The 24,366-nt window shown below is 42.4% G+C and overlaps 2 protein-coding genes and 2 long non-coding RNA genes across 4 annotated transcripts; 2 read left to right on the forward strand and 2 right to left on the reverse strand.

The window, feature by feature from the left end:
* Window positions 1–1,854: 1,854 nt before the first annotated feature.
* On the reverse strand, window positions 1,855–4,087 carry LOC134193537 (uncharacterized). Its single transcript, XM_062662364.1, has 5 exons — window positions 4,017–4,087; window positions 3,890–3,956; window positions 3,513–3,610; window positions 3,178–3,434; window positions 1,855–2,085 (listed from the first exon to the last, which is right to left on the reverse strand). Exons 1-5 carry the CDS (start codon window positions 4,039–4,041, stop codon window positions 1,855–1,857), a joined length of 678 nt encoding a protein of 225 aa, XP_062518348.1. The 5' UTR covers window positions 4,042–4,087.
* Window positions 4,088–5,369: 1,282 nt separating this feature from the next.
* LOC134193089 (uncharacterized) lies at window positions 5,370–5,944 on the forward strand. Its single transcript, XR_009972006.1, has 4 exons — window positions 5,370–5,442; window positions 5,506–5,730; window positions 5,790–5,851; window positions 5,913–5,944. It is a non-coding gene; the product is annotated as an uncharacterized LOC134193089 (long non-coding RNA).
* A 4,011-nt stretch (window positions 5,945–9,955) lies between these two features.
* Window positions 9,956–11,220, forward strand: LOC134193088 (uncharacterized). Its single transcript, XR_009972005.1, has 4 exons — window positions 9,956–10,057; window positions 10,122–10,169; window positions 10,237–10,410; window positions 10,951–11,220. It is a non-coding gene; the product is annotated as an uncharacterized LOC134193088 (long non-coding RNA).
* Window positions 11,221–16,504: 5,284 nt separating this feature from the next.
* Window positions 16,505–23,368, reverse strand: LOC134192812 (uncharacterized protein K02A2.6-like). Its single transcript, XM_062661571.1, has 6 exons — window positions 23,179–23,368; window positions 22,042–22,239; window positions 21,216–21,899; window positions 20,229–21,082; window positions 18,543–20,170; window positions 16,505–16,835 (listed from the first exon to the last, which is right to left on the reverse strand). The coding sequence occupies exons 1-6, from the start codon at window positions 23,366–23,368 to the stop codon at window positions 16,505–16,507; spliced, it is 3,885 nt and encodes a 1,294-aa protein (XP_062517555.1).
* Window positions 23,369–24,366: the final 998 nt, after the last annotated feature.

Below are 24,366 nucleotides of genomic sequence, written 5' to 3' on the forward strand. Positions count from 1 at the left end.
GAAAATTAATTCACGGCCGGCTTCTTTCTATAGTTATTAAGAGGACTACACTAGACAAGCCTTACAAGGTTCATGCACGTGAGGCCACTCAGTTATCCCTATGCCTCCAATCAGACGATACGTTGTTGGTCTTATCCTTTAGGGAGCTATTGGCCAGATTGGCTTCTGTACAAACAATTACGACGTACTGTGCAGCGCGTACATGACTCATAAAGCTAAAGCAATTACCTATGGCATAGAGACAAATTAAATTGCTTCAAGAGAGGGTTTATGTGCATGGTATTTGCTGGAATTCGAAATATGAACAAACTCAAACTGTCATATGAGCAGTTGACTGTGAAGTGACGATCGAAGTCAATGAAAGACATGCTGGCTGGAATTAAACCCAGCAATGTTTGTTAGTCGCAATGTGCTGGCACAAGTCACACATTGTGGAAACCGTATTAGGCATGCAGTTGACGTAAATTTCATCTCAATTAAGATGCAGCAATTGCACACGAAGCCTCGTTCAATCGACCAACCACTTTGCACAACAACAGACAAAGGGATCTAATCTACCTATGGATCAGAGGACTACAGCAGATCTTACATTAAATTAACCCCGCGTCCCAGCGACGGTACGCAGCTTGTCTGGTTGTAGAAGCGGGCATGTTGGTTGCTGCATGTGGCTTTTGTACTGGCAGTCGTGGCGAACACTTATAACCATCAAGGTAAAACAATTAACTGCATGAATGATTGCAAATTAATTGTCTTCTTAGAGTATCGTGAATGTGCTCTATCTCCACAAACTATAAAATTGACGTAAACCTCGAATCGTTTTGAGCAGTTCTCTTTTGCTCTGAAACGAGATCTTGGAGTTACTTCAGACGGAACATCGAAAAATTGTCACTGGCATTGTTCGTTGGTCGCATGCGCGCTCTAGACAAGTTGTGTCCTGAATGCAGTCGGATAAGTGACGCTTTCTGTTGTCTGGCATAATGCTGGAACTGACTGCTGACAAATTGAAGACATACATGTAGCCTACAGGTTTTCTTTGATCAGATGTATTTGGAAACCATACCAATCTATGTGCAACGCTATTGAAGCCAACGTGTTCGTGTCTTCGACGCTATACAGACGTCGCGGTTCTGGCCGTAAGTTAGTTTGGTTGCAGTGACTTTGCTAACAGATAATTGTAATGTACCTAAAATAGACATAAAGCAAGTGAACGAACTGCTACATAGCAGAAACTCTGCTCTAAAGACTTGTGTATGCATAATATCTGACAATATAGACTTACAGAAGCATCGACTTCGAGCCGATATGAGCAAATGTCTCTATAAAACGAGTAAGTCAATGAAAGATAGAGTGGACATCGGAAATTGGAACTGGCAATGTTTGGTGGTCGCAATACAGTTGGTATGCTGCCTGAATGCAGTAATATTAATAAAAATTTTGTTTTGTGACAGAAGATTGCAAGCGGCTGCAGTCATATCAGAAAGACATGTTGAGTATATAAACGCTAAATATTTTTGGAACAACTATGTAGTTAAAAATCGTCCCAACCGATGTGATCCTTTGACCAAAACTTTTAATGGTAGGAATTGACTTGACATAGTTACGAGAATCCCATTATACAATCACACACACGGTGGAAACGTCATTACATTGAGCATACAGTTAACGCAATTTCCAGCTCAGGATGCAGCAATTGCACATGAATCATTGTTTGATCGATAGTCTAATTTACTGAACAGAACAAACAAACTGATCTAATCTATTTATAGATCAGAACTACAACAGATGGGACAATTAGGTCATAGCGGAGTTGCCAAGTTTTCTTCACTTGTAGGCATCGCGTGGTGACTTTGACACTCACGGATTGCCGTCCATAGGAGAAACCGGCGTAGGATAAGCGCAGACACCCCAGTGACGTGGTGTGGGTTGCTGGCAATAGCACGGTAAACAACATTTGGTGAGGTCATGGTTGAAGCAGCCACGAAATCCACATGGATGACAGGAGGTGCCGTTTACGATGTTCTGACCAGCGTTAGTAGTTGCCAGCAAGACAACAGAAAAGATGAAAGCTCTCAGTATGTTATCAATCTAGCAAGACATGACATTCAATTTCACTGACAAGTACTAGAGCTATGTACAAAGCACCATAAACGTCTGATCTTTCTATGAACCGTCAACGTCTAGGTAGTTTCAGAAATGTAACCAGTCAGGGACTTCAACCTTCCTGAATGAAATGGGAACTGACCGAGGTATAGTCAGTCCGGACGATTTTATACGAAGAGACTTGCTTACTAACTGTCTGGATTAGGATATCCAATTATATCTAAATGTAATAATCACTCACGTGCACTGTCTAGATCTTGAATTGGTTAACTGTTATATGCATACAGAATGAGACAGTCCTTATTATTTGAATATGTACTTGCAGAAATTTGATAATGCTGTCAAACTGTTTTTTTTAATTTGACACAATAGAAAATGTTAATGTCACCGAAGCTTTCAAAAATCTGTCTTAAATTAGATCTGTCCTAAGGTTGCTGCTTTGCAAGAGTTAAAAGTTAAAGGACATGCTCTACAGATGGCGCAGCGCTGGAACGAGACACCAAGGCCCAATAGTATACATCTTTGCATGATGTTACTGCATAGCCAGCGGTCATGTCCATCACAGTCAATGACCATATATTCATTATATTCATCTATACTCTAAGTCAAGAGAAGCAATTGTGTGTAAATTCTTGCATAAAGGAAGGAAATTATGCCAACACTGTGAATTGAATCTGAAACACTGAAAGGTTCCGGATGTTTTCATTCTCCAAATGCACTCTCTAACCAATTGAGCTACAGCACCGCATCTACACACACACACACACACACACACACACACACACACACACACACACACACACACGCACACACACACACACACACACACACGCACACGCACACGCACACGCACACGCACACGCACACGCACACGCACACGCACACGCACACACACACACACACACACACACACACACACACACACACACACACACACACACACACACACACACACACACACACACACACACACACACATTCACATGCAAACACGGTGTTGACATATTTACCTGTGCAGAAAAGTGTAAATATAAAATAACCCCTCATTTGTGTTCTCCCTGCTATAGCCCCACTCACAATTGTGGCTGCCGTGATAGTATAAACATAGTAAATAAACCAATCAACTAACTCTTCACTATGACGTCCAACTGCAGCAAGAAAGAAGTGCTTATTTCCAATAAATGCATTGCCACCTCCAAAAGCAAACATATGTCCACATGCCCAACATGCAAGAAAACTGCAAATACTACTGATAAAGTTCTTGAAAAGAATGTTGGTTGTGTTCTTTGATTGGACTGAGCCAGCTTCCAAGAATGCAAACCCGGCTTGCATAACTGCAATACCACAATAGTTAGCACATACGAATGTACAATTCAGACTTCGCAAATAGAAGAGAATTATCAAATACTTACGAAAAACAATAATGGCAAGAGTCGTAAAATTAGCATCCTGTGCAATTTCAATGGCCATTCTGATGCAGCTGTGATAGACGTATATGCTCACTGACAGTCTACAGCAGAAGTATGTTTTACATCATCTGATGGAGATATTTGACCACATCACATTATTACAACAATATATACTCAATAAGTAGATTAGTCTAACAAACATTATTATGTTGACTAGACAATTCTCTAAAAATAGAATATTATTATATTATTTACAGATTGAAGGGTCTGGACTCCAAGTCCATTGTACCTTTTAGTACGTCTTCTAGTTTACCTATACAGCGTAGTTTACCTATACAGTGTAGTTGACCTGCAAAAAACGCTACATGCCTCCCACCTACCTTATCTTCTTGCCTAATTCTTTTGCTCGAGAATAACGAGTTGGTCGATGTGCATGATTCCAACGGTCTAGGGGTGCACTGGTAACGATTTCTATGCTTTCTAACGTACTTCCTACATGGCTCTTACTTATCCACATACACCCGATTGGCATCGTGCTTGTATCTCGTAGACATGTCGACTAAAATAGAAATACGACTCCATAGTTGCTTGCGATCGTCACAGCGCATGCGTGGCCGCAAATGAGATTAGCAGCCTGACATCTATCAGTCGGCCACTTGTTGAAACGTTCTCTTTCGTCGTGTAACTTTCTTCATGTCTTGTAGTGCGCAACAAGTGGAGTTTTCTTCAAGACGTGGTTTGTAGTCCATGGCCAAGTACCTACAGAGATTTGTAGTAGCCAATCTTTTGTACACGTTCTAGAATTGGACTGCAGATTCGGAGAAAATGTGCTTTGTTGTGGAGTGGTGCGATGAACCGGGCCACTAGACTGTCGTTCCTAGAAAGAAGATCGAGAGCAAACCACCGTTTCTGGTTGGGGGCAGCGTGTGTGTAAAGGCGACAGGTTTACGTGGGCAGAGTGTGAAGTACGATGGCAAGATACTGTCCCTAAGGTTGGCTGCGGCATATCAGTGTCAAGATTAATTATTTGTGTACAAGAACGGTGTAAACGTTTTCTTTATAATAGGGAGCAAGGCAGCCATGGAGAGTACACTAGCTCGCCTGGTGGAAAACTGTACAACTAATGTGAGCCAGCTAGAAATGAGCCAGAGGGAGACAGCTACTGATTGTGTAGACAAAGAGAGGTATTTGCGAGAAACTAACTGTGGACTACCTCTAGTATGCTGTGGTTATCTAGTCTCCAACCTCGTCAACGTCATTCAAAAAGTATAAATAACGGTCATAATTATTATAAGACTGAATATAAGCTTACTGTCCAAGACGATATAAAAATTTTTAAATTGATTTGGTTTTGTAATAGTTGAGGATTATGCCTTATTTCTTTCTAACTTGGCCCTTTTGGATTGTAGAGAAATGTGCGAAAAGGAATGCTGAAGAGAAGTCTGAGCATCTGCCGTCATCAAAGAGCCAGTTATGGGACAGATATATGGACACATTGATACCGAGTAAGAATAACCGTCCCCCTCAATATGTAATAAAATAAATTGTCTTTTCTGTATAAATGTACTAGAAACCATTACACTTGATTTCACTCAGGCATTTTAATTAGTAATAAAGAGAGTGACCACTAAAACAATTGACTAATTTCCAAAATCCTTTTGTGTGCTTGCCTGGTTTATTGTTTTATTTGTGAAATACATATTGGTGCGTCTAATAGAAAAATTTGAATGTATAATGTTGTTAATTTCTATTATGCATGTTATGAAAAGTTGTTGGTGGTTGTAGGAAGCAAAGAGGATAGCCATCATGTTGACGAGTATAAGTGCTTGTCACCAGATTATCAAGGTGATTAGATTACTCATGTCAAAGAAGAAAATTCTAGCAGCACTACGATGTCACCAAGTCCTGGTTTGGAGTCTCAGTCAATTTTCAGGTTAATTATGTAGCAGAAACATATAATCTACTAGAAGTTGCAAGCCTGTTTTGTTTTTTGCAGTCATTGTCGTGGTACAAATACAATAAACAAGAAAGAGAAGAAGCGGAGCCACACTGTGGCCACTAGAGGTAACTTCCTATTTGCAGGTTATGCTTGAGTGCATGATTGCGAGTAATTTTGACGTCACATAATACTAACATATTGCTAAGCCATTGTTATATATTTCTTCTAAGATCCTGATTTTGGTCCAGTCATGTCAGCAAGCACTGCAAGTGGTCTTGCATTGTTAGTTCAGTTATATGTTACATCATACGCTGCAGACTAACTATCTTTTTGTCTTATAGTAACAGCCACTCTCCTGTGAGATATTCTTTTGAAGATCACAATACATATACTCCTGTTGCTAGTATGCAAAAGCAAATCAGCTGTTCTGTTGTTGTTACAGTAGGCATTATTTCTGTGTTCAGAAGCAACTAAGAACAAGAGCAAGGATTTGGTTGATAGTTCGAGGTTGACAAAGACATCGTGTGGTAAGTTGTACTGCTATCACTACTTACTATAATTAGTATTGCAACTTATAAATACTGTATAAGCTCAAATAAGCCCCGTGTGGCTTATTTCTTTCAGCCAGTTGGAGATGTGGGGCTTATTTCTTTGCTACGGGGCTTATCTATTTCAGCAAGTGGGATGTGTGGAGTTAATTGCGAAACTTGCTGGTTCTACTAGAATTCAAAACTTATTAGGAGATGCAACTGGAACACTACACAAGTAAATCTACTATGTGACTTCAATGTTTTGAACATTTTCTTGTCTAGGAGGACTCGTGTTTCCGGGACTTTCGTTGTCTCACTAACATATAACAACCCCCTCCCCCCCCGAGGGCTTATTTCTTTCGGCCAGTTGTAGATGCAGGGCTTATTAGGGTTATTGTGAGCTTATACGGTAACTTAATTAAGATAGATTCTGAGAATCACTACTTTTAGATTTGTGTAAATGAAACTTGAAACTGGTGTAATCATGAGTTTGCACTTTGTTTTCATGGAGCACAGTCAAGTGGTGTGCTGGACTTTACATACGTATATACTCAATACACTCTTTGTCATGATTACCAGTTTCAAGTTTTTTTTGTAACACACTTCAAATTTGGAAAGATTGCAGACAGTGTTTCAGACCCTGCAATAAGGATTTCAAATTCTTCGGCCACTTGGTCAGAGCCGTAGCTGCCATTTTGAAGCGGCCCCGTTGCCTCTGCCATTTTGCGATTGATTACATAACCCTTCTTTGAGTCTGAAGCGTGTCATGACTCTTAAGTGTTGGTGTGATGTAAGTTGTGTCTTCTCAGCTGGATATGTTTATGCTGAACAGTGTGATTTCATAAAACTATTTAATCAGCTCAGCTATAGCTATAGATTTGTATTGTAGAGTATGCCTATATCGGAAGCCTAATTGTGCGAGTGCCCTGTAATGTGCACATACTAAGTAGTAACGGTAGTCTGTCATGGTCATTTGTGGACAGTCTCACTGGCTGCATGTACAGTGAATAGTATTTAGGCAATGACACTATCTTCATTGGGTTGAGGAGAGACCTCTTTAAACTCTACCCACCTGATTTACAAAATGGCAACAAATGGCAGAAAATAATTGGCAATTCATATTCCAAAGTGTAATCAACCTGTTCAGAAACAGTAGCTATCCTGGGATGTGCAACTGTACTCAGTACAGACCTGATTCCTGGCATAGGGCAACGTTGGGGTAGACGCTATGCATGTTGCATGCAATCTCAGATGACTGAATTACAGAGTAGAACGCGCATGTAGAGAGTTTTAGCGTTGTGAAAGAGCACCTCACTGTGATTTGTTTTGCTGTGGATAACTATCATCAATTGTCATGTCAAATGGCCTCTCGTTGGTTGGTCAAAGGCGTCGTTTGGTCGGTCTTTATTTCATGCTGTGGTGTTTCTTTTTAATAGAACTAAGGACTTGAATTTAATTGTTATCAGGAGCATTTAGATGCTTTGTCATGTATTTAGTGATGTATGAGGATATGATTGTATCATTAATTATAGGGTAACTGGAACTCTTTTATGTTGGATATTGATAGTTCTAATTGCATACATGACAGGACAAATAATTTTAGATTTTTAAGTTAAGTCTTCGCTGAGATATTGCAGGTCAAAGTTGCTTCCAGTTCTTCAACTTCCGGTAACGAGGTGTAATGGGCGTGGTGTCGTGTACAGGTCACAGAAGGCAGACACGTGTGCGTCTGTATAGTCAGCTGCCTGTAAAAATGACTACATCTTCATATCCAAGGCAACGCTGCAAGGGTAGAGGCGATGGCAGCAACGAGTAATTTTTCTGGAGAGCCCTCTGGAAGTTTCTTACGTGATGATAATGTTCCGTCATTGCATGAATCGCAGGATGAAGAAGTTCTGCTGGGAGTCATTAGAGTGATTAGACCACACAGGTTCGAGTTCAGCGACAGTGTCTCTGAAGCTTTGAGATCGCCTGCTGCCTTGGAAGCGGATGAGCAAGAGGACAGGCTACCCGATAGCCTGTCATCATTGCAAGTAGAAGTAGGAGTAGCAAACGTAATCGATGCACACTCGGGTAAGTAAACAACCATCACAGGTGCAGCTGTGGTCGTTGTGAGATGATGGTTACGTACAAGTGTACTCGTGTGGAGTGCGTGTGCTGTCAAAACGTACTTGAGGTTGTCTCAAATAATGACGCAATAATAATGACAATAGTGACACAGTGGTGAGTCCATGCAAAACTCTAGCTATTGCTGTGAGAAAGAGAACAAAATGAGTTGAAGTTTGTACGTTGAATTCATGTTGACACAGGGTTTGGCTTTACTGTACAGTTTACTGTACTGCATACGACTGCATTCATTACACATGATGATCAAGCACCTAGATGCAAGTCTATGTATAGTCAAGAAAGAGTCTAGCTGACCTCTCCTAGCCATTTACATTACTTCTAGTCCTACACGAGAGTCTCCTTACCTTCCCGCTTCTTAAATACGGCTCTCCTTTTCTTTTGTGAAGGTTCCAGAGTGCTGCGATCTTGAAGTGTGGAGGCAGGTAGATGGAAAATGGTGGCCTCAATTTCGCTCTTCTACAACCCAGACCAAGTTCTTGAATAGACCTGGCTGTACGTATCTCGAAGAAATCAAGCTAAAAGTGGCTACTACAGACTCCTGTCCACTCAGTAGTACGCGTTGTACTCAGTTGTAGTTGCCCGGACGACACAAACGTCTCTGCAATTGTCCTCCCTAGTTGAGATTCCCACTCTTTTCTTAGTTTGGGGATCTTCAGAAATCGAAACACGATTGCTTATGACTTACGTGAATTGGTGCATCCTGCAGCCACACAACACCGAACCATTATTTCGCCACAGACTCCTTTGTTTACAGTACATGCTAGCGTGGAGTCTGCCCTCTGCTAGGCCACACTACACCACGCCCATTATAACACGTTACCGGAAGTTGAAGAACCAGAAGCAACTTTGACCCGCTGTATCTCAGTGAAGACTTAACTTAAAAATCTAAATTATTTTTCCTGTCACGTATGCAACTAGAACTATCAGTTTCCAACATAAAAGAATTTTTGATTTTTGTGTTACAGTTACCCTTTAATAAGTCCAACTTCAGTAGATAACTTAAAGGTGCAGGGTCACACTCGGACATGCACACTTGTGCCGATCTCAAGTGAGGTAGTGTTTGCGTCGTACCTATTGTACGTAACATATGTTCAAGTGTCCTGGCAAGAAAATCAGTTTCGATTGCCAGTAAGCCTTTAAATGCTGTTCATATGTTGAGCATGTGCAAAGACCAATAGACGAAACTGCTGCAAACCCGGCTATTTAGGTACCGATTGACGGGTACAGCAGCAGTGTAACCGTTAAACAATACAAATTTTTTATGCTCACTGTGAACTGAGTGTGCTTGGTTACTCTGAGAGAAAGACGTCACTACGCAGATGCAACATACGGGAATGTGACGTGTGCATTCTGGTCACGTGCAGAGCGTAAGGAACTCTGATCTGGCTCAAAGTGCGATGGTGCTTGTCGAATTTTACCAAAACTGCAGTGTAGCAACCTCAGTTTGAGGTTTTAGAAGAAAAATTCCGCTACCAGAGTCACGGTCTAACGCAAGCTCATATTGCAATGTCTTGATCGTTCCAATTCAGGCTATAGAGAGACTTCAGTCAGCGTTGCCTTCAGTGCAAATTAGAGTGTCTAAGTCCTCATGGTTACTGAGTGTTGGAAAAAGGGCACCCTTTTCAAAGGGATCCAGTGCGCATGTCCGAGCGTGACCCTGCACCTTTAATTCAAGCCAACCAAACCATGTTATGTTTGCTTTGACTTAATTAACGTGTTGTGTTGGTTATGTTGTTTGGAAAATGATAATTATAGTTCAGTATAGATAATTATAATCAGTCTATAGCCATGTTTTACTCGTATCATTGTTAACTTGCAATGTTTTGTAGACTGTTTCTGCAAAGACGTTAGCCATGGCTAATTGGAATAGAGGAGACTCTCAAGAGAATAGAGTCCAAAGTGGATTCCATTACATCCCAACTCAATCGGACGAGGAGATATGTAGAGTCAAGGTATTTCAGGTTGTGTTTAGGAAAGAGTGCTGTCTGACTTGAAGTATTTTGTTGCAACATACAGAGCTACCAACCTATTAAGAAGGAGGCAAAACTCGAAGTTTCTACTCCGGTTGCCATACATATCAGTCCAGTTTGCTATGTTATTGTTTAAGAACTTTTGTATGTTCTTGTTACAGGTTGTCCATAATGTTGACTTGACTGGCATGTACGCTAGCAAGACGTCACCAAGTATGCGAGGGAAGTTTTAGGCCAGCTTTTCTCGAAGAAAGAACTGAGCCAAGCCATATTCAGAAAAATTGGTCCGACTTCACGCAAAGCGCTTTCTCTGACTCAATGCAATAGTGTTACGAGTAAGGCAATAATGCACAGTGTAGTAGAGAAAGAATTAAGTTACTGTCGTGTAGCTAACTTAGAAGCAGTTACAGAGCATGGAATACATGTACATTTCAAACTGTTTGTTACTTATGATTTCTCCGAACCCCTAACAACTGGTCATAAAAATTTAATAGACACATTTTGATCACTCCCTAGTCTGTCATTACACAAAGTTTATTTCTATAGTTGCTCATTTCTTTCATAGTACATTCATAGCTATAGCTGCACTATCCTGTCAGTACCTGCTTATCTGCTTGGCACCCTGAGTATGCAGCCACTTTTGTTAGGCCCGATTGCATGGGTAGGTCGATGGTAAATGAAGATTTTCGTGCATCATTGGTTACAGTGGTTCCACATAATCCCCCTGTTAGGGATTTTCCACGAACCTGAAATTTTCATAATAATGTTAGTGAAGGAATGAAGTAACATTGAATGGGTATATCTGCTGGTATGTGAAATAATTATAAAGCATTTCATGCTCTATAATACATATATTTATGTCTGCATTTTTCTAGACTGTCTTGAGAAGCTCTACTCCAAGGAGATGTTGGAGAAAAATGAGATGGTCATATGGGAAAGTCTCAATCAAAAGTGTAGGGAGGCAGGAGTAGCTGTCAAGTCGAAAGCTGAATCAGATCTAGAGGGACTACCATCAATAGGACGCAATCTTTGCAGCTCAGAGGAGGAGGATTAGAGAACTACGCAGTAGAGGCTAGAGTATAGCTATACCTAGAAGGTTATTGTGTTTGAGAGTTTCATGAAGAATAGAAGGTGTATGTATACATTCAGTACTCTGGCGCATGCGCCAGCAATTTGTTTACATTCCATGCGTGCCCTTGCTCAAGTTTTGGACGAGTATTTTGGTAAGTACTTGCTGCGACTTGTCAAGTCCTTGGTTGATCTCGGTAACACTTGGTAATTCTTGTGTAGATCTGGGGCAGGTCCTTGTAAACACCTAATTACTAATGTCTAGCTAGAGGGCGCGAAGTTTCAGTAGACGGTCAGAAAACGCCCTTGGACGTGTTACTCACAAACGCGAGGTTCCTACGGATACGGTCCGTACAACTAGTAAACTAAAGTTGGATTGTGCCTTGCCTAGGTGGTGTCGCTACGCATGGGCGTGCATGATTGGTGCATGACGGCATGCTTTTAGAATTTCTTAGGTGTGGCATTTTAGACTTAATTAAGGTCCCATATCTGTTAAATCGCTAGCAGCTGGCTTTACCAGTTTTGGAAGCCCAGCGACGCCCTTGCAGGTTGCTCAATTTTATGCTGCAATTTTGCCTAGACCACTGCTCTGGCTATCGTTGATACGTAAATCGTTACATGCCATTGGCGTAGGAAGCCTGAGACCAACGGCACATAATTTTTCAAACAATCTGACTTTGTCTGAGCGGTGAACGAAGACTGAAACAAGAGTAAAAATCTGTATCACAGATAGCTAGAGCGACGACGATTTGTGGGAGCACGTACCCCATTCCCCCACGCTTTCGTCGCCTACACGTACGCATGTATACATATGTTACTATAGGTGTTAATTATCAGATCTTCTTACCATCTACAACCTCTTCAAAGAAACGCCTACGTGTTTTGCAACTTCTAGGCGTGGGAATATGCAAACTAAGAGCAGTGCTTCGTAGACAACCTGCTGTTCAAAGACAAGAGTTCGTAAGTGCGAAATCGTACATTTCTTTAATTAAATCATTTTATTATTTTGCTGCACGTACGGGGCCTTAGCACTTAGATGACGACATGCGTCAATAGAATTCTGCTCTGTAAGAAACCGCTTTGCTAAATTTCTCTAGCGGAACACATACACTAATACATGATCAATGTTTAGGTTCTTTCTGCATGGAATGCGTGTTCTGCGCTTCAATTAATTATTTTATGTGTAGTTTGCCAAACAAGGGTGGAGTCTCCCAACACATTCGGCATTTCTATTCTGAAGATATCTTATTGCGTTTACAGTTGCGAGCTGCTATGACGGCCACATTGTTTACAAGAGTCACGTTGGTCATGCTAGCTCTAATCTTCATCTGCGGAAACTGCACAAGGTAGGAAGTGTGCATGAACGTTGATGATATGCTTGCAAACCTCTATTTTTAATGTTTTGACTAACTGTTATGCTAGAAAAGTTTAGCACATGTACAGATCGACTTCTAGGCGAGAACCTGCTTTGTTCCACTAGGTCTAATTAAAGTAGAACTCTCACCAAATACTAAAACTTGTTGACATATGCAAGGCTCAATATCTTCCTTCGTGAAGCTTACTGTCCAGCCAGCCACTAGCCTCAGATCCCAGATGTTTCTACAAGCGCCTGCGTAAACAAAGCACAGAGTAGACGGGGAAAGGGCAAAAGTGAGCGGGAAGAAAGAAACGTGTGGGCGCGCTTCTATAGAGAGCCAGTTCGGAAATAGGCGTACCCTTGGCAAATCATAGCATTCCGCACCAATCAACAATCGCCGCTCGCTCAGCGCGGTAGATTTCATTGGTCAAATGGTGTTAATTGTCTCAATGACTACTTATGAGAGTCTCAATGACTACTTATTAGAGTACCAGGTGGTATACCACAGTGAGATATCTACCTAAACGGGAGATCAAATGGCGTTGCCTTCAGAAGATGGATCGTGCCACGTCCGTTCATCAATTTCCGACGATGCAATGGCAATTGCTATTGACCAGTCTTGTCCCCAGTTTGACATTGCGTTTTGTAAAGCCTCTGCAACGCCTGGCGCTGAGTCGACTTGTCCGAGGTGACGATGTTCTGGCTTGCCTCCCCACCGGTTTGAGAAGTCACTGATTTTTCACCTGCTACCCAACGTCTGCAAGGTTTTGCGAACAGTGGGCTATTCGAGGGCGCTTGCGATCGACCCTATTGTTCTCGTCGTGGCGCCGTTGCTGTCTTTGATGACAGACCAGGTTGCGTACATGACCGAGTGCGGTGTTTGTGCTTCTATGATAGGTGTCAGCCAAGCTACTGACAAGAAGAGAAAGGCTGGAAAGTTTGAAATCGTATTTGGAAGCCCTGAAATTCTAGTTGGACAGAAAACATGGCGATTAGCGCTTCAAGAAGGCGTTTTCCGTGATCGTGTTGTAGCGATCGTTGCAGACGAAGTTCATACGGTTGTTCAGTGGTTGAGGCTGACGCTGTCTGTTATGTGTAGGTTGGTGTAATCGAATGTCGCTTTAAATATATAGGGGCGGCCTTGCTAGACCACAGCTGGTAGAGGAGGACGAAGATGAACCGTTTCGTGTCTGGTGCGGTGTTGTTGGAGAGCTAAGGTCTCTGGTGTGCGCTCCAATTCTAGCCTTGACAGCAGCAGCGTCCAAGGCAACACAAGAGGTCATTGTGAGTTGTTTAGGATTGTCTGGCAGATGCTATGTGATTACTAAGAGCCCAGAGCGTGATAACATCTTCCTAGCCTTGCAGAGAGTACGTTCTGATGTTAAAGGGACGTTGGATTTTTTGCTGAGGCTGGTAAAGTCCAAGCAAATCAACTGTCCAAGGGTTCTTGTCTACTGCTAAACACAGAGTGTGTGCTCCTTATTGTGTACCCATTTCCACTATGAACTAGGTGACTAGTCTTACTGGCCAGAAGGTGAGAAAAAGGCACAAAATCGAGTTGTGGAAATGTACCATGCATGTACTCCAGACAGCAACAAACACATCGTTTTGCAGTCTCTGAGGGATGCCAATGGTGTTTGTCGAGTGGTATTTGCAACAAATGCCTTAGGGATGGGGATAGATGTGAAGAGTCTGACAACAGTCATTCACTATGGCCCTCCAGCTGACTTGGAAGCGTAATTGCAAGAGCTTGGCAGAGTTGGCACGGATTGAAGCCAAAGTTTTGCTTATCTACTATATCATGGACATCAGCTGTGACACACAAATAAATAGATGAAGGAGTATTTCAACAACACTGCAGAAGAAGTATGCTCCTAGCAGTGTTTGATGCAGTCCCTAACAGAGGAAACACCAGCTATACGTGCTGTGACGTATGCTCTGTACAGTGTCAGTGTGCAAGCCCAGATCAGTGCCCTGGTTTGCAAATTATTCTGATTGCTGAAACATCGATTGCAACCTCTTCTCCTGTGATAGTCCATCACTTGCAAACTGAACAAAGAATGCTTCTGGAGTTTCTTCTTCTGGAGTACAAGATAAGGGTGAAGACAGAGCTTGGAATTGAAGATCAGCCTTGTATACTCACCCAACTTTGGTAACAGGTCTTTCTGATTATGCACTGCATTGAGTCGTAGAGAACGCCGGGCAGTTGTTTACCATACAAGACATCCAAGCTCTAACTCCAGTCTTTACTATTGAGCATGCACAGAACATTATAACTATACTTAATGAGGTATGGGCTCAGTTTTAAGGATATAAATTAATTGGAATAGGTATGTGTGAATTGTACAAACTCGGTATACATTGAAGATGTCTCTCTTGAAATTTCATGTGTACAACATTATAGGAGCACTTGACCTGTGTACTATCACAATCAACATGTCACAAGTCATAACATAGTATAACTCAGAAAATCTATACAAACCGAAAGTCTACATCATGTGAAAAAGTATACATGTTTTCTACTGTAGGCGCAACATATACCATACAATTCTATTCCTACCAAACTGCCAACATAATCAAGTACTTCTTAGTGTTTCTAGTGATTCCAGATGCTGAACTTTGGCGAGGGCTTTCTTATGGTTGCGAGTCCACTAGAATAACTTCCAAAGATTCAGTTGCTGCAGCACATCATATTTCATTGATGGAAAAGATTTGTGTGCTCTTGGCCTGGTTTGCTTCCTGACATTTCCCCTTGCTTCCTTTGCTATCAACAAAACATTCTTCTTCCTACCCACTGCAGCATGTTTATTTGATTCATCAGCAATGGCTAGCATGTTGTCGAGGCTGGTGAGAACAGACTTTACCCATTGATGCTCTGCTTACTTGCTATGCTGACTGGAATGACACGTTAGCACCCTGGCTTCTTATCATCTCTTTGATGAAATTGTTGTTGTGCTCCACCATCAAGTCCAAGGGTATGTTCCTACCAAAATCACCATGCATGCAAGTTGAACGTTCTATTCCACAGCTGGCTGTAGCGTCCCATGGGCTTAGAAGAGCCAGCTGATCAGCTTGAAAAAGAAATGCTTCCAAGGCATATTTAGTTCTACCAGCATCTTTGAAGTGAAGCATTTTAAATTTCCAGATTCGTAATAGCCTTGGCCCATCCATTTCATGGACTGCATCTTGAAAGTCACGCTCTAACAGAGACATTTCCATAAAATTGCAGCTATAGTTGAAAACATGGTCGTCATTGTACTGTTGTTCTTGACTGCACAATCTATCTGACTCTTGGGTTTGATCTATATCTGAAGGAACATGAGTCAGGCAATGTGCTATTTGCTCATGACACCTTCTGTTATCAGCTGAAGAGAAGCTCTGGCCACAAGTAGTTACATGACATGGAAAACTACTCGCGTGCATGAAATTTCGAGGTGTCTGTTGTACAGTTGCTGACATTGGATCTGTGGTAGAGGCTCCTGTTCTTGTGCAACTACTGCTGATGTAGTGGCATACTGATGTAGTGGCTATGACTGCATTTCATCAAGTGGCTCACCCTCACTAGAACTATCAAGTACTGTTTGGGTTTGTTCTGATGGCTGTCCTCTCTGAACAGACTGATGGAAGCTGACATTATCTTGTTCCAGATGTTCCCACTGCAGAACAAACTTATCCACGATTTTGATGATCTCTCCATGAAACCACTCTTCCCATTAATGTTCAGGAAGTCCTGGTGGGACAGCATCCATGTCCTCCTGGCCCCTCATAAGAAAATGTTGCAAAGCACAAGCAATGATATATCCGTCTAGGACATCTTGAAGAAAGCTATTGCATGCCCTATAGTTCTTATTTGTGTCACAGAAAATATGTCTTCGATCTAGTTTGTTTTGGAGATTGTACATTGTGCCCAAGTCACCACTGCTGTTTGTCTTGTAGATTTTTGCATACATTAAATTGACAAAATTCATCATGCAGTGAAAGTCTTCTGCATGTGGCAAGAGTGCTTAAAGTCTCTGATATGGCACCAGACCTTTGATAACAGCCCTTTTCGAGTTTCGTGCACGCTCAGCAGTGAGCTGATCACCACCAAACTGCAAGCGCACAAAAGGTTGAAATTTGGCATTGCCACCATAATCAAACTGATATGGACCATATCTTTTATTGAGATGAGACATTATCTCGACCATGTCTTGTTGTTTGTTTTCATTTAACTCAAGAAGACCTAGACAGTGTCTCTCTGATTTCCTACTGGCATCAAACATGTGATCATGGATGATGTGCTGTACCACAAACTTTGAAAGCTGTGCAAATGCAGGGAGAAACTTAGTGATCACTCTAGAAACAAGAACCGCGAACTCATCACGAAGGTATTGTTGATCACTAGCAGAAATGCTGCGTCAGAGACTGCCAAGATGGAACATCGTGGTTTGCCTTTGGACAAAACACTTGGCGGTACAATCCTTTCGTCAGTTGACATAAGATTAAACCAGTGCAAGGACTTGTTTCTGCGATCAAGTGTCATATACTTTGTTTTGATCTCTACGTCCACATTGTCACCAGTGATCTGGTATAGCTTTTTGCAAAGGTCTGCACAAGGCAGAGCACCAGAGTTACATTCTACTGACCCAGGCAATGAAGGCATGCTATTACCAAGTCCACTCCTAGGACATTCTGCTTGGTCAGCTTCCCCACTAGCTACGTGTATAAATTGGCCTAATCAGTGCGTGCTCTCCATGCACTCCTCAATGAATTAAAGAAGAATCAAAGGTGCCGGCTATTTTCTTAAGCTTTACAAAAGTACGTTTATGAGACATGAGGGACAATGGAATCCACATCAACATCTTGGCTACCGACAGACATCTACAAATAACAAATTTCATGAAAACAAAGCATCCTAACATCCAACATCAGTATGATGAGTGACACATGACAAAAAAATGCATAAACCTTGGCAAAAATGGCTGCAAAGAAATCATATGTAGTTCTCTATTTCAATGGATTCATTCAGTGACAAACCATCTATGGTGGAATGCAGCCACATGCAACCATGATGCAAGCCTGTTACGTGAGAAGTGGACCTCCATCATACATCACACTGCAATCATCCATAGCTGAACAGGAAACAACAAATTTCATCAATGAGCTCATCCTGTTCTCGGTGCTACAGAAAGACAAAGGAAACATGGTTAAAGGTAGGGTCACAAGCACATCAGGCATTGAAGGAAGTTGTGCTAGATAAGAAACTGTTGAATGACATCAGCCACCTAACCCTGTTTTGCCATACAGGGAACCTAGAAGCCTATCATGCCATGTTGACAAAATACTGCCAAAAACGAGAACATTTCAGCTACAAGGGCATGGCAGTAAGAATGCAGCTGGCAGCACTGGACCACAACATGAACCTCCAAAGAAAGCCGGCTACTAATAAGGAAGGAGAGCAACTATTGAAACCGATGCATCCCAAATCTAAAAAGGGGTTGTTAAAGCAATACATTAGAAAAAACAATATAGATATATCCATGATTTGTTGCAAGATGCAGTAAGCCTTAGCTTAGACAATCAGAAAACGAGCCACTCAAAGGAAGAAAGTCAAGCATAGCTGATGTGGAACTTCCTGATTGTTGTATAGCTCACCAGCCGTAATACTACTCCGCTGTAGTCTAGGCTAAGTATATCGCGTATAACGACTCAGTGGACCGGTTATACCAGAATCTATTCTGCTACGGTGAACGACACGTACTCTACTGCACAAGTGCACTCAACGCTAGTTTACGCTAGACTAATATAACACGTACACAAACCGCAGTCACACCTAAAGCGCATGCTCGCTATACCACACTCTCCCTTCCTTAGTCTGGTGCTGTCCTTATCTATTGTTCACGATATCTTGCTGGTGGCCGTCTGTTTTATCTCTTTGGATATCGTCTGGGAGTCTCAATCTCGTGGTCTTCTGGAGGTGATAACATTTTCTTGGAGATCAAGGTAGACTGCTCTTCTTGGTCCTTGTGTTGCGTAGATTGAACTACTTGTCCTATCTCTTACACAGGAATGACTGGTACTGGTATCTCTTCCACCTCTATTTCTGGTACGCTTACATCAGCTGTTTCTGGTACACTCCATTGATCTCTCCACCGCATTTGGTCTATATGCACGTGCCTGGAATGTCCTTCCACATTCACTAAATAGTTGGTTGCTCCTAGCTGTTGGTCAACGGTTCCCACCAACCACCTACCACGACTATCTTGACGTGGATTCCACACACTGACTTTACAACCAGGATCCAGTTGTCTTGATCGTTTGGTAGCTTCCTCGAACTTGATTCTCTGCTCATCTCTGTCAATGTCACTTACCTCTGGCCGCAACAAAGATAACTTGGTTCTTGGTATTCGTTTGATCAACAGTTCGGCAGGAGTTTTGCCTGTTGCAATATGTGGAGTCGTACGATAGTATAGAAGGAACGAAGACACTTGATGACTTATCGATCTTCCCGCTGGTCGACCCTTCAAGCTCTTTTTCAACTCTTGTACCATTCGCTCTACCTGTCCATTAGATGCAGGATGGTAGGGTGGAGTCAGTTGATGCTTGATTCCATTGGCCTCCATAAACTCCTTGAAGTCTTGTGCCCTAAACTGAGGCACGTTGTTGGTTACAAGTCGCTGTGGGAATCCATGACAAGAAAAGCTTCTTCGCATAGCTGCAATTGTCTGCCCTGTAGTAGCATGTATACCCAGTTCGTGGACTACCGGCCATTTAGAGAAGGCATCTACAATAAGTAAATACTGCTTCCCCGCAAATTCTGCAAAATCTGCATGGACACGTTCCCATGGTGATGTTGGGTAGATCCATGGATGTGAGGGTTTAGTAGTACTTGGTCTACTCTTCTGGTTTTGACACTGTTCACATGATCTTGTCAAATCTTCTATATCCCTGTCCAGGTTTGGCCACCACACATAACTTCTGGCTAAGGCCTTCATTTTGCTGGTCCCTAGATGACCCTCATGTATCTGCGCTAATACGGTCTTTCTCAATTCCTCTGGGATGATCACTCTGCTGCCCCACAATAAGTAGCCACCTCCAATCGATAACTCATTAGCACGTTTAGCAAATGGTTGTAAGGATTGGTCAACATCTCTGGTAGTCCATCCGTATCGAGTATATTGATATGCTCTCCTTGGCACCACATTCAATTGGGTTGCCTTTGCAATCCCTTTGGCAGTCATTGGCAATGGTTCACAATAATCCACTCCAAAGATTTGTTCATTTGGATCAATCACTTCTACTGGTATAGAAAGTCGAGACAATACATCAGCTTTCTTGTTTTCCTGCCCTCCCCGGTATTCTAACTCATAGCTGTACGCACTTAATATGAGTGCCCAGCGCTGCAGTCGTGCAGCTGCTAGCGTAGGAACTCCTTCCTTAGCTCCTAGAATCCTCAGTAGCGGTCGATGATCGGCTACTAGCGTAAATTTCCTTCCCATCAGGTATTTATGCAAGTGTCTTACTCCATAAATCAAGGCTAGGGCCTCTTTTTCTAAATGAGCATAATTCTTCTCAGCTGGAGCTAGTGTTCGTGATGCAAATGCGACTGGGCGTTCAGTGCCATCTTGCATAACATGACTTAGACACGCTCCTACTCCATATGGTGAAGCATCACAACTTGACTTGATGGGCTTACCCAAATCATAATGTACTAGTAAGTCCGATTTCACTAGTGTTTGTTTTGCCTGCCGGAATGCCTTTCTCTGTTGATTCAACCACTTCCAACGTTGCTGTTTCTTCAATAAGATATAGTGGTTGTAATGTCGATGAAAAATTTGGTAAGAACTTCCCATAATAATTTAGAAGTCCCAAGAAAGCCTTCAATTCAGTCACGTTACTAGGGTCAGGTGCATTTTGAATCGCTTCCATCTTACTCCGAGATGGGGATATGCCTTCTGCACTCACCACGTGCCCCAAATATTCTACCTTAGACTTGCCAAAGTCACATTTTTCCATTTTTAGCTTAATTCCGATTTGGTTCAGTCTTTCCAAGACCTTGAATAATCTTTGGTTATGCTGTTCATCACTGTTGCCCACTATTAGAATATCATGTAGGTAGCAGATGACTCCGTCCAGTCCTGATAGAACCTTATCTGTAGCTCGTTGCCATATACTGGGTGCTGAGCTTATGCCAAATGGCATCCTTGTGTACGTAAACATGCCCTTGTGTGTATTAATGGTTAGGTATTGCTGACTTCTGGGGTCTACTAACATCTGTTGATAGGCCTGTTTGAGATCTAAACGAGAAAATTTCTTCCCTCCTGCTAAGGTTGAAAACAAGTCATCTGGATTCGGCATCGGATATTGATCCAAATCAAAATAGATGTTGATGGTGACCTTGTAGTCGCCACATATTCTAACATTTCCATCCCCCTTTCGAACTACCACGATGGGTGCTGCCCATTCACTCTTCTCTACTGGTTTCAGGATACCTTCCTTCCGCATCCGTTCGAGTTCAGCATCGACCTTAGTATGCAAGGCATATAGAATCGGTCTGGGTCGATGAAACTTGGTTTGGCATCCGTATTCAACATAATGTTGGCCTAATATCCAACCAATGTACCTACCCCAGTGCCAAACAACTGTAGAAAGTTTCCACTGGGTCTATTGCCTGAAATTTCTGTACAGTGAACATTGAATCCCGATCTAGTTTAAAATATTTCAACTAGTCTCTACCTAGGATGGCGGTCTTGTTCTTCACTTTTACCACATGAAAATTTACATTTACTTGCTGTCCCTTATACCTTACAGGAACTTCCGCTTCTTCTTGCACGTTCAAGGGCTGTCCATTGTACACGTGCAATCTGGTGGTAGTTGGGCGCAACTGTATATGTTTCAAGTACTTCTGATATGTACTAGTGGGAATAACCGTAACTGTTGCTCCGGTATCGATTTCTAACTCTATCTGTCTTCCAGCCACATACATTTCCACTGTAACACCTCTCTTGTCCGAGATACTATAAACAACACTAAGCGATTCCTCGTCTACGTGATGGGTAGTTCGGGGCTTCCCCTTTCCACGTGTTGCGTGCTTGGAATCTCTACTCTGCATTCTCTTCCGGCATACTCTACAAATTTGCCCCTGTCTCTTGCAAAAATGGCACGTTTGTGTATTAAATCCACAATTCCGTGGCGTATGCCCTTTCGTTCCGCATCGGTGACATGCTTGTTCGACACCACTTCCGTGTTTAGTGGTTTTCGTATTGACACCTGTTGTGTCTTTCCGAACAATGTACGCGGTCTCAGACTTCAGAGTGGGCGGACCTTGTGGCGCACACCCACGAAGAACCTTAGTCTCCTGTCTCGCTGCTTCGAATGCATGTAATATTTGCAGAGCCCTCTCTAATGTAAGGTCTGCCTCTGCCAACACTTAACCTTTGTAGTGCTTCACTATTCAACCCACATACGAGTTGGTCGCGTAGCGCGGTTTTTAAGTACTCTCCAAACTCGCAGTCCCTCGCTAACCGACGCAACTCAGACAAATACACAGCGATTGACTCACCTTCTCGCTGTTGCCTTTTGAAGAACTTGAATCGCTCCGCTATGACGACTACTTTGGGCTGGTAGTGCCTCTTTAGCACGTCAATCAGCGCCTCCAACTCGAGATCTTGCGGCAGTCGCGGTCTTACTAGGTTCTTCAATAGGATGTAGGTCGTCCCTCCGATGCTCGTCAAGAACACGGCCTTCTGTTTGTCTCCATCTTCGATCGAGTTAGCCGTACAATACAAGAAGAACCTCTCTTTATAGTCTCTACGGTGTCAATTCCTGGGCTGAACTCCTCCAAACGTCCATGATAACTTGCAGCAGCCATACGGTCGTGTGTTTACTCTGATAGTTCGAACTCCTATCGCTCAATGACAATCTCTTGTCGCAACTGTATCGGTGCTTCTCAGTGTCGTACCGATCTTCTTGTGGCTACGTACTCTTCGCCACTCTCCGAGTATATCCTCGTCGTCAATTGTTGTATAGCTCACCAGCCGTAATGCTACTCTGCTGTAGTCTAGGCTAAGTATATCGCGTATAACGACTCAGTGGACCGGTTATACCAGAATCTATTCTGCTACAGTGAGCGACACGTACTCTACTGCACAAGTGCACTCAACGCTAGTTTACGCTAGACTAATATAACACGTACACAAACCGCAGTCACACCTAAAGAGAATGCTCGCTATACCACACTGATAATATTCCAAGGGTAGAAAAACCAGATGAAAGTCAAGTAGTCAAGCAGCATAAGACAAGAATGACTGGTCAAACTTAGTTGACTAGTATACTGCAAGTCATTTACCTAATGATACCAATCTCTACATTGTCAAAGAATCCTATGAAGGGGCACCTGCAATCACCTATAGGCAGTACTAAAATTTACACAAACACTGACAACCATCATTGCAATCCCTGGGTAAACATAAATTGCATGCAAAACTCAAAGTGGCAATGCACCATCAGCTTCCTCATAGCCAGTGTACATGCATGCCTGTGGGCTCTGGAAATGTTCTTCAAATCAAGGAAACCACACAAGCTGATATGACCTTTCTCACAGCTCGACCTAAACGATCATGCACCCAGCATAAACTGGCGGTAAGCAGCCAAGCGCAGTACCCTGCAAAAACCCAAATGCAGTCAGTAAATGTACAACCTTGTTCATAAAATTCATCATACGAATTCGGCAAAGGTTCCTCCAAAGGTTCTCTCAACCTATCCATGTTTGCCACTATAGCTGTGCAAAGAACTTCACGCTCCAAGACAACCCTGTAGAAGTCTGAATTCTGAGTGATGCAATCCAGTGTCTGTTGCTCCTGCTCTAATCTGTGTCTCAAAGCGACCATCTCTTGACAACAAAGGAACTCCTTGACGGTATACTCATTGCATTGCGGGATCCACCTGCATGAACACCAGTCGGTGTTGTCTAGACGGCCCTAATTTCGTTCCTATAGATGTCCGGTCTCTAATGCCTTATCATCTGCTCCAGTCAGAGTTTCAACCTTGTCTGAGTCTACCTCAGGTTCGTATAAGTATGGCAATATCTGCTCAAATGAAGAACCTGCAGTCTATGCCGTAACAGAAACTATGAAAACAGTGCTGAGTGGAGTGCCGACTAATTAGAAGAGTGCCAGCTAGTACCCCAGGCTCACCGCATGTATCCCAGGCTCACCGCATGTGTAGCATCTCATACACATGACAAACTTTTTGTAGCAGAGACTAATAAACGACTAAGAAATCGCACTCATTTTCGGTTCAAAACAGGTGTACCGCTAAGCAAAGGAAACCCAGCACTAGCCTAGTTAAGTTTCACAAATGTACTAGACAAATAATAGAAAAGAAACACATCACGATAAGTTTGGGGTCCAAGTTTGCTTTAATCAATAAATCACAACTTGCTACCATATGTCTCACAATCCTTACCTTGAAGAGTGCACAGGTATTGGTCTTCCTTGCTAACCAGCAATGATTTAGTCTCACAGAAACATACGGGTACTAAAGACGCCCACGGAGGACATTTAAATGATTTATTTATTTCTCCGTTATGGTAGAAGTTTGCAGTAAACGGTTGCTAGGGGTTGTGTCATGAAGTGATAGCTTTCATCTAAGAGATTGTTGATTTTGGTGAAAGTTCTCCTTTCATATGCAGTATGCACCAGGCCACACAAGTCTCCGTTTTTTCCATAGTACGGTTTCTTGCGACTAGGCTTTAATGCACTACAAAAAAATGTTTTCTCTTTATCAAAGAATTAATTAATGCTGTTTTGCAATAGCCCAAAGACGAACAGACGAGCTGCGATAATATTTATGTAGATCGTATGCAAACTCCCCGTGCTTTGTCTGC

This window comes from Corticium candelabrum, chromosome 17 (genome assembly GCF_963422355.1).
Source record: "Corticium candelabrum chromosome 17, ooCorCand1.1, whole genome shotgun sequence".
NCBI classification, from domain to species: domain Eukaryota; kingdom Metazoa; phylum Porifera; class Homoscleromorpha; order Homosclerophorida; family Plakinidae; genus Corticium; species Corticium candelabrum.

Coding starts and splice junctions, on each gene's coding strand:
- LOC134193537 (XM_062662364.1), bottom strand. CDS start 4,041: ATGCCAATCGGGTGTATGTGGATAA. Junction 3,957..4,016: donor AATCGGGTGTATGTGGATAA/GTAAGAGCCATG, acceptor GTGCACCCCTAG/ACCGTTGGAATCATGCACAT. Junction 3,611..3,889: donor GAATTAGGCAAGAAGATAAG/GTAGGTGGGAGG, acceptor CTTCTGCTGTAG/ACTGTCAGTGAGCATATACG.
- LOC134192812 (XM_062661571.1), bottom strand. CDS start 23,368: ATGGTCGCTTTGAGACACAGATTAGAGCAGGAGCAACAGACACTGGAT. Junction 22,240..23,178: donor TGATGAATTTTATGAACAAG/GTTGTACATTTA, acceptor ACTCGATCGAAG/ATGGAGACAAACAGAAGGCC. Junction 16,836..18,542: donor CCAGTACCAGTCATTCCTGT/GTAAGAGATAGG, acceptor TCTTGTTTCTAG/AGTGATCACTAAGTTTCTCC.